Genomic DNA, 10,135 nt, shown 5'->3' on the forward strand with positions numbered 1-10,135 from the left:
CACCGCAGAACATGCTGAATGACTTGCCCTCATTAATCATGGCGTCTGCAGTATACCATGTGACTAATCCTCCCGACCGCACCTGCTAATTCCAAGCACTAGAGCACTACCTGGGAATATTGACGGCGGCCATTTTCTTGAAGACCATACCTCATCCCTCTGCACACAGCTGGCGCTATTGAAATGTCTCCGTCACTGAGGACAGTGCAGCATATTCTGTATCCAGAGCACAGTGCTGACGGGGCCGGAAGTGACTCCGATCTATTCGTTCAAGCTATGGTCTCTGATCCGACTGCCAGCTTCTCTGTCACCTAGGGGGAGACCCCGAGCACAGGAACCGGTAGGTGTCCGTCTGCATATATATATACAGGCTACTTATACCGCCCCCTATAATATACATGCGTGCCTCCCACCTCCATATATACAGGATAGTTATACACCTCCATATATAATATACATGCGTGCCTCCCACCTCCATATATAATATACAGACTGCATGCCTCCCACCTCCATATTTAATATACAGACTGCATGCCTCCCACCTCCATATATAATATACAGACTGCATGCCTCCCACCTCCATATATAATATACAGACTGCATGCCTCCCACCTCCTTATATAATATACAGACTGCATGCCTCCCACCTCCATATATAATATACAGACTGCATTCCTCCCACCTCCTTATATAATATACAGACTGCATGCCTCCCACCTCCATATATAATATACAGACTGCATGCCTCCCACCTCCATATATAATATACGGCCTGCATCCCTCCTACCTCCATATATAATATACAGACTGCATTCCTCCTACCTCCATATATAATATACGTCCTGCATGCCTCCCACCTCCTTATATAATATACGGCCTGCATTCCTCCCACCTCCATATATAATATACGGCCTGCATGCCTCCCACCTCCATATATAATATACGGCCTGCATGCCTCCCACCTCCATATATAATATACGGCCTGCATGCCTCCCACCTCCATATATAATATACGGCCTGCATGCCTCCTACCTCCATATATAATATACAGACTGCATTCCTCCTACCTCCATATATAATATACGTCCTGCATGCCTCCCACCTCCTTATATAATATACGGCCTGCATTCCTCCCACCTCCATATATAATATACGGCCTGCATGCCTCCCACCTCCATATATAATATACGGCCTGCATGCCTCCCACCTCCATATATAATATACGGCCTGCATGCCTCCCACCTCCATATATAATATACGGCCTGCATGCCTCCTACCTCCATATATAATATACGGCCTGCATGCCTCCTACCTCCATATATAATATACGGCCTGCATGCCTCCTACCTGCATGCCTCCTACCTCCATATATAATATACAGACTGCATGCCTCTCACCTCCATATATAATATACAGACTGCATGCCTCCCACCTCCATATATAATATACAGACTGCATGCCTCCCACCTCCATATATAATATACAGACTGCATGCCTCCCACCTCCATATATAATATACAGACTGCATGCCTCCCACCTCCATATATAATATACAGACTGCATGCCTCCCACCTCCATATATAATATACAGACTGCATGCCTCTCGCCTCCATATATAATATACAGACTGCATGCCTCTCGCCTCCATATATAATATACAGACTGCATGCCTCCTACCTCCATATATAATATACAGACTGCATGCCTCTCACCTCCATATATAATATACAGACTGCATGCCTCTCACCTCCATATATAATATACAGACTGCATGCCTCCTACCTCCATATATAATATACAGACTGCATGCCTCCTACCTCCAGACTGTGCATTTAAATATATACATATATACATGCACGCTTGGCCCCCAGCCTCCATGTTATACACAGACTCTCCCTTCCCATACTTACTGTACATGTCCCCTTGCCTTTATACAATACACAAACATGTCCTTTCTTACATATACATTGCCCTCTGATATTCGTTACACAAACATTTGGGTCTGTTTTGCATGGTCCCCTGATACACCCTGTCTGTATATGCTTTATTTAGTTACCTGATGCCCGCTATGGGAATTATTAGTATATATATTTTTTGCACACTGGAAGCTGACCTACCAACATACACAGGCCGTGCATACACATACATATGTAATATAAAGTCATGTAAGCTTATATGGGCACACAGTGTCAGTAGAGTAAGCCATCTACTAAGGATTACATGTTGTGTAGATTACTCCCTACTTATAATTCAGAGATGTCAACCTGACATTATCCGGGAGACATTTGTCTGCTCCTGAACTTGGCACCGACTTAGACTGAAGTTACCTGGGTATAATTAATTAATTTGATATAAAAACCAACTTCTACTCCAGTGAACTTAGCTCGGGTTAAATCAGTCAGAAAAGCAGAGACACGTATCCTGGGTGAAACGGATCAGTTTGATTGGTGTCTGACATACACACGTCATTGGGGTGTGAGGACTAAGTCTGAGCTGCAGATTGGTGGGGGTGGGGGGTGGGGGGTGGGGGTAAATGAAAGTCACATGATGTCTTGCCAGTGTCATCCTCTTTATTGTGAATGGAATGTTGAGATTTTCTGTTACTTTGTGTCATAGATCCCCCTCTGGTGGTCAGCGTCACCTGACATCCATTTAACATGAGGCGTCTGAACCGCAAGAAGACGCTGAGCATGGTGAAAGAGCTGGACGCTTTCCCCAAGGTACCCGAGAGCTATGTTGAAACGTCGGCGAGCCGGGGGACCGGTGAGTACCGGGGTGGATGCGTTGGGTTTCGGATGTCTCCAATCTGTGTAATGTTTGTCTGTACTCCCCATATTTCTGTGAGTTACCTCCCACAGTTCAAAACCTACTGATAGGTTAATTAAAAAGTGGACCTTAATGTGTGCTTGTGTGTGTATGTGAGTGTTAGGGAATTTAGCTTGTAAGCTGCAATGGGGCAGGACTGATGTAAGTGACTGCGTATCCTTTGTACAACGCTGCGTAATATGATTGGCGCTATCTAAATAAACATAGTAATAATTATGGAATTGCCCATGTCGGCAAGTCAGATGTTAATGAAACTCGTCAATCTCTACTATTCAATCCTTTATCAAATCATCGCACACAGTGAGGATGAGGATAGACATTTCCAGTCATTCCATGCTCAGTGGTGGTCTGACGTCTGTTTGGTGCAAACATTTCTCACTTGTGTGCATGCAATATTTTTTTTAATAACTAAAATGTTTTAATGGGGAAGAAGATGCCTCTGAGGATGACTATCACATTGCAGTTCTACGGTGTGATCATACCCACCCTCAAACTGCTACTAATAGTCACTGACACTTTTGTTTTCACCAGTGCTGACATTGTCTTCAAATGTGCAATTATTTCAGGAGAATGTTGAATCTCGGCCCTGTTTGTAATCGCACTCATGTTTCTCTCTCCAGTCTCCCTGCTGGCGTTCTCCGTCATGGCGGTGCTCACGGTCTTGGAGTTCCTGGTTTACCGTGACACGTGGATGAGATACGATTATGAAGTGGACAAAGATTTCACCAGGTTACTATAATCTCGACTGTGCACATCTGTTTAAGTGCTTCCCCTCCAGTAACCTAGTACATTTATATACAAGGGATGGCTGGTATGATACTTAATTATATAAATCACTATCACTATCAATATCAAAATCAATATCACCAATATTCTCTAGGAACCATTGACCTCTGGTGCGTTCCTAACTTTATATGTACGTTTGCCGCTTGTAGCTCACCCTTTCTGTTCTTTTCAGTGGGTATTGAGGAGTTGTGGTCACCAGTACCTCTCACAGAACATGGATATGTCACATATGTTGTTTATTTATTTATTTTTTATCTTGCAGTAAATTGCGGCTTAACATCGACATCACGGTGGCCATGAGATGTCAATGTAAGTGTCTTGTTTTCCACAGTAGGTGGCGCTGTTGTTCTGTGTTCTCTTTTGCATGGTGCTCACACGGTTTCTGCGCTCTCTAGATGTTGGTGCCGATGTTCTGGATCTGGCCGAAACTATGGTGACCTCGTCCGAAGGACTCGTGTACGAGCCGGTGAGACCAGCAATATGCAATCTTGTTTTTCTGTGTCGACCGGCGAATTGTTCTGTCGTTAGTCTGCACCAAGCTTGTATCTGAGTGGTTTAGAAGGATCACATTCCTATTTGCAGCATTATTGCAAACCACTGAAGGTGGTGCCGGAACACCACAGCAGCAAGTAACTTGTTTATGTGATCAGAGTTGGGAGAGGTAGTGGTCGCACTAAAATTTAGAAGGGTTTTTACATATTGAGGTCCTTTTTATTGGCTTGTACATAGCATTATGCTTTTTTTAATACTAAATATATAGATTTATATTTCCTGCATTACAGGACAATGCATGAATGTAAATCTCTGTGCCCAATGATCTAAAGATATAACCTAACAACATACAAGGAATCTGGGAAAGAAGGATGGTGTGTTAAGTAAAAGTTGCAGTAGGACGCGTACAAACTGATAAGCGAGTGTTGTAAACCCCCTTCCAAAGTGGACTTGTCTCCCTGGAATAAGCATCAGTCCTATATCACAAGGATCATGGCCTTATTTGTGTGGAGTTTGTATGTTACCCCCATGTTTGCATGGGTTTCCTCCGGGTGCTCCCGTTTCCTCCCACATTCCAAAAAACACACTAGCAGGTTAATTGGTTGCTATCAAAATTGACCCTAGTCTCTCTCTGTGTGTGTGTTAGCAAATTTAGACTGTAAGCTCCAATGGTTCAGGGACTGATGTGAGTGAGTTCTCTGTACATCGCTGCGGAATCAGTGGCGCTATATAAATAAATTGATGATGATGATGAAGTATCTGTATAAATCAGGCTGTCCAATGCTGGTGGCATTTTATGCGATTAGGAAGATGACAGCATCAACATTGTAGCAGTTTACAAATAGAGATTGACTGTGCAATAATATAAATGTGATTGTTTATACCAGTCGGACACCTAGAAACAAGGGGGTTGATGACAAACAGGACACAAGTTCTGCTGGGGGTTTATGGGTGAAGGAAAAGGCAATGGTATATTGATATGTTGGAGACTAGAGTAAGGCCATATGGGTGGAGGATCCTGTACGTGTTATGATTACAGAGTTGTTGGCAAGAACTTACTAAAACCAAGGAAACAAAAACCATACAATTGAAATTCCCCTAGAAACGGAGATTACATTTTCCTCACATAGTTTGTCTCCTCTTGGTTTATGCAAACAAAGGGTTTCCATATGTTGAGGAACCGTTTTGGGCATGCTGGGAATTGTAGTTCCACAGGAAACCTGACCTTGTCTTAAAGTACAGCATTGGCCGAGTGGATGGGGGGGGGGGGGTGGCAGGTGGTCCGCTCTAGCGAGGGACCTGGGATTAGTCAGCGGCTGATGTACTCGTAGGGCTCACATCATATTAAAATGGAAAAACAGGGACACCCCCATGTGTGCTGTGGACATGAATCGCACCCTATTTTTCCCTGTAGGTCCCAAATAAGATAACAGGTTTCTGATCCTATTCCAACTTCATTAGTAGTTTACATGGTGGGATTATGAGTATTACCAGGTTAAGATTTGGGCAGAGGGAAGAGAAAAAAAGAGGGACTGTGCTGGGAAAACTGAGATACTTTGGGGGCTGACGTGTAGGGGGGGGGGGGGTGCAGAGAGAGGGGGGTGTCCTGTGCATTGATAGTGAATACACTGACTGTGCCTTGTATTTCCACAGGTGGTCTTTGATCTGTCCCCCCAACAAAGACAGTGGCAAAGGTGAGATAATGGGACACAGAGACCAGCAGCTAAACGGTGGGAGGGGATCCTCTAGGACGTCTCACATTATTGTTCCTCTTCGTTTGCAGGATGTTACAGCGGATCCAGAATAGGCTGCAGGAGGAGATGTCTCTACAGGATCTCCTGTTTAAAAGCGCTATGAGGAGTTCAGTCACTGCCCTACCTCCTAGGTGAGGTCCTGCGTTTATCACTATCCCTAAGGGCACGCTGCCCTGTGTTATAATCCCTGTGTCTTCATGTAAGGTCAGAGACAATTGTATAATAATATTCATGTTGCAGGACTATATCTAGCTTCTATAGCAACATCTGGTTAGTTTGCCCATAGAGCCATTGTATACGTTACATGTGTGATAATCCTCGTACGATACAACCAACTGGGGTGTGGCCTTGTTAATGGGTGTGGTGTTAACCATTGGGCCTAGAGATACGATGCAGAGCAGACGGGGCGGCATAGGATGAGATGATGTAGGGGGCAACCTGTGTAAATTGTCTAATTGCCTTGTGTGTCTTGCAGGGAGGTTCCCCCGTCTGATCCGCCCAGCTCCTGCCGGATCCACGGCCATCTCGATATCAATAAAGTTGCCGGGAACTTCCACATCACTGTGGGCAAGTATGTCCTTCTCTCAGGGGCGTCTGATCAATGTTCTTCATGATGAAGCAGAATATAAAACCGTTTCTGTGTTGGGGTGGTCCGTGGACCCCATGTAACAGTGACTCAGAGAGTGATCTCTACAGTCATTGACTGGGCACGGGACAAGCGTTTATTGGGGATTCTCGCTGTCTGTAGTCCTTGCATATATATATAAAATACTCTAACACTAATTTCATTGTGGTAATGAAAGACTCGGCTGAACCTTGAAATAAAATGTCCAGTGAAATATTCTATTTCAGGGTCTAACCTTCCTCCCCGCAGGTTTTTGGAAGTGTAGGGTACTCAGATCTCCGCTGGTTGTCGAACTTTCTCCAGGAATAGACATCCCAAAAAAAAATTAGCTGGATTTCTGTAGGTGAACTAAGGTTTTGGGGATAAAGGAGTTCCTTCTTTGTAAGATGTGAAAAAGGAACTAAGCGGAACAGTTTATGAAGAAATAACAAATGAAGCCTAAAACCACTAAACTGAATATTCGAGTACTGGTGACTTCAGATCTTTAGTTGCCAGATTTCGGTCAGAGATGGCTTTTATAGTACAAGAAAGTAGTTCTACTGAAAGACGACAGATTCTCCTTGTAGGCTCTGAATTTGAAATTGTGAACTTCAGTCCATGTCTAGATCGCATTGGCAATATTTAAAAAAGCAAAATCTTGCCTGGAAACTTCAAACTTTTTAACTAACAAAAAAACCCTGAACCTGGAACTCGACAAAAGTTCTGTAGACGTGGCAGGGTGCCCGCCAGCAGACCACACTTGGGATTTTGAAACTTGGTTGTACAAGACTTGAATGTTTTTGTTTTTTCCACTTCTTATTCTGTTTTTGCTTAAGTAATTGTGTGTACGTTTATATGTTTTTCAGAGCAATTCCACATCCAAGGGGCCACGCACATTTGGCGGCTCTTGTGAGCCACGACAGTGAGTATAAGATCATGAATGATTTGTCATTGCTCTGATCCTTATGCGTTACAACAGGTAACCAATGCTCTGCTCACTGTAAGGTGAATGACTAGAGTCCACAGTCACTTTTCCATTTATTACTATTGTAGGTTACAACTTCTCTCACCGTATCGACCACTTGTCTTTCGGAGAACTCATGCCTGGGATCATCAACCCGCTAGACGGAACCGAGAAAATAGCTCTTGAAAGTAAGAGTCTCTCCATTCTCGCAGGCAGCTTGTCCCTTAAGACCCTCCACTCTCACAGACTGCTAATTACTCTCGATTCAAGTGGCTTTTGGTTTTATTTTTCCATCAGATACCATCGATAGCATTGTTTTGCATGCTGCTGCTTGTCTTGCCAGTTGATAGCTACTCCTTGCCAATGTTGCATGAAAGCCTGTCCGCCATTTCTCGTACCCATTTTTTTGCATTCTCGTCTCCACAGGGAGCCATTTTTTCCCCTGCCCACTTTTTTGACCGGCTCATTAACTCTGACATCTTCTACCTTTCGGCAGGTAATCAGATGTACCAGTATTTTATCACCATCGTGCCGACCAAACTGAACACGCACAAAGTGTACGGAGACACGCACCAGTTCTCCGTGACCGAAAGGGTGAGCGTGGGATCGGTGTGCGACCTCTCTGTGTGTACCAGTGACCGGCCGATTTCACTCTCCTTACTCTGTCTCATTATCCCCTGTACAGGAGCGTGCCATAAATCACGCTACCGGCAGTCACGGCGTGTCGGGGATATTTATGAAGTATGACATCAGTTCGTTGATGGTGACGGTCACGGAGGACCACATGCCCCTGTGGAAGTTTCTTGTACGGCTGTGTGGCATCGTGGGAGGAATCTTCACCACCACGGGTGAGTCCGCGGCCTGGCGGTACACTGCTGCGCACGCGTGGGCAGAAGCCAAGTTTACGAACGTGTTGTCTTGTCGCCGTAGGCATGATACACGGACTAGCCGAGTTCTTCGTGGATCTTGTTTGCTGCCGTTTCAGACTCGGAGTTTACAGTCGCCTGGAAGTGAGTTTGTGTCTTGTGATTCCTCTTGGGAAACCAGGGTGTTTGGGATCGGCTTATAATGTTGGTTTAAAGATGTACGCCATCGTTTGTTTACTATATCTGTCTGTAATGTTTCTTTTATTAGGTTATATTTACAGTAATCACAGCTTGTACGTACGTACCCTAGTAGTGTGATGTCATTTCTGGAATCCATGTCCCGTTAGACCTGGTGCCCATCTCGCTGTCCTTTTATTCCTCATACTTGTCATCTTTACCTCTTTACATTTTTCATTGATTGTGAGTGTATTGGTGTAAATTACGACCATCTGCCAGTGATATATAAATGGCAGCGCAGACTTAGCGGCTGTGTATAAGCGACATTTAATGATGGCGGCAGATCAGGAGCCTCTCTCCTTCCAGCGCTGGCATCAGGGTGTCTGTGGGAACATCTACGGGCACCGGATCACTACTTACATAGCGCCCACGTTGAACGGACCTGGATCCGCGTTGGGGTTAGGTTTGAGAACCTGTTACAAACCGCTTCCTCCAACCTGAATCGTTAATAAATGGGTGGTAATAGATCACTGTTGCTGCAGCGATGCACTGTGGGGTAATGGGGGGCATGGATCTGGTCCCCACAAAAAAATAAAAGCGAATTGAAAATAATGCAAACTGACCAAAAATTCTACCAAACACTAGAGAAAGAGCTGGTGACGTTTGTGGTAATTTTCCCGGGTTGTTCTGAGTGCAAGTATTCTCCGCAAAGTGTTTTATTGTCTTTACAATATTTATCCATACACTAAAGAGAGACGTTATTTATTCCAATATGTTATCAAATGACATCCCATCTGTCCCCAAAACAATGTAAAATTTATGTGAATAAACTGAAAAAAATAGACATTTAATTCGTTCACAAAATTTTCCGGTCCTGAAGTAGCCAACGTTCCGCTCCTCATTTCTGTCTTCCAGGACAACCGCGAACACAATATCTCCTCCAACCACTGCGCAGAGACCGCCCCCCCGGACCCACTTTGAGCGATCAGAACTTTTATTACAATAAACATATCTGGTGTTTTACACTTTCGTCCCCATGTGAGTTTTCAGTGCTGCTTGTGGCGGTTGACAAAGGACGTCGGATCAGACTGGATGGGACCAGGGAGAGGTCGCCCAAAAACAGGAAACTTTTACTTTGCAGCTCGAAAAGCAGAATTCATCTGTCTCCGCTGATCAGAGCGGTTATCGCTTTGTATGTCCGTGTTACGGGGTGAGGTGAGCGCTGTATATGCTGGACCTTTATTACGGTGTTTAGTCACCGCGGGGGCCACACAGAGCTGCTGAAGGCTACAACTGGTGCAAACAAAAAAGGTGGTGTTACCTGTCGTACACTATTAGAACTTTAGACCGAACTAAAAAAAATATGGAACTCTGATTCCTACGGGTAACACCACTTTTTTTTTTTTGCATCAGTTTTTATACATGTCCCAGAGCATCCAAACTCTGACTGTGGCTTCCTGCTGCCTCCATTCCCCTCCTCACATCATGTCACTGCCCCTGTCACATGCAGCCCTGTCCTCACTAACACATCACTCATCTCCTGATATACTCTGTGCTGCTGGGGGACCCTGCTCCTTACACTATATAACTCTCAGTCTGTGGCTTCCTGCTGTCTCCATTCCCCTCTTCACATCATGTCACTGCCCCTGTCGCATGCAGCCCTGTC

At 44.6% G+C, this 10,135-nt stretch overlaps 1 protein-coding gene across 2 annotated transcripts; it reads left to right on the top strand.

The window, feature by feature from the left end:
* The first annotated feature begins 222 nt into the window (after nt 1–222).
* ERGIC2 (ERGIC and golgi 2) lies at nt 223–9,844 on the top strand. Of its 2 annotated transcripts, XM_075210546.1 has the most exons (14): nt 226–340; nt 2,617–2,763; nt 3,447–3,555; nt 3,875–3,921; nt 4,008–4,078; nt 5,758–5,798; nt 5,888–5,989; nt 6,334–6,429; nt 7,329–7,384; nt 7,516–7,614; nt 7,923–8,020; nt 8,112–8,274; nt 8,357–8,436; nt 9,385–9,494. In XM_075210546.1, the coding sequence occupies exons 2-14, from the start codon at nt 2,658–2,660 to the stop codon at nt 9,448–9,450; spliced, it is 1,134 nt and encodes a 377-aa protein (XP_075066647.1). In that variant the 5' UTR covers nt 226–340; nt 2,617–2,657; the 3' UTR covers nt 9,451–9,494. The 2 variants fall into 2 exon arrangements, with proteins under 2 accessions (XP_075066646.1, XP_075066647.1); XM_075210545.1 differs by lacking the exon at nt 8,357–8,436 and having other exon boundaries at nt 223–340; nt 9,385–9,844.
* Nucleotides 9,845–10,135: the final 291 nt, after the last annotated feature.

The sequence above is a fragment of the Mixophyes fleayi genome, chromosome 4 (genome assembly GCF_038048845.1).
Source record: "Mixophyes fleayi isolate aMixFle1 chromosome 4, aMixFle1.hap1, whole genome shotgun sequence".
Classification (NCBI taxonomy): domain Eukaryota; kingdom Metazoa; phylum Chordata; class Amphibia; order Anura; family Limnodynastidae; genus Mixophyes; species Mixophyes fleayi.

What these genes read in the sequence shown, in the direction of transcription:
- ERGIC2 (XM_075210545.1), top strand. Translation starts at nt 2,658, where the DNA reads ATGAGGCGTCTGAACCGCAAGAAGACGCTGAGCATGGTGAAAGAGCTG. An exon ending in AAGGACTCGTGTACGAGCCG is followed by an intron (nt 4,079 to 5,757) that starts GTGAGACCAGCA and finishes GTATTTCCACAG; the next exon opens with GTGGTCTTTGATCTGTCCCC. An exon ending in GGCTCTTGTGAGCCACGACA is followed by an intron (nt 7,385 to 7,515) that starts GTGAGTATAAGA and finishes TTACTATTGTAG; the next exon opens with GTTACAACTTCTCTCACCGT.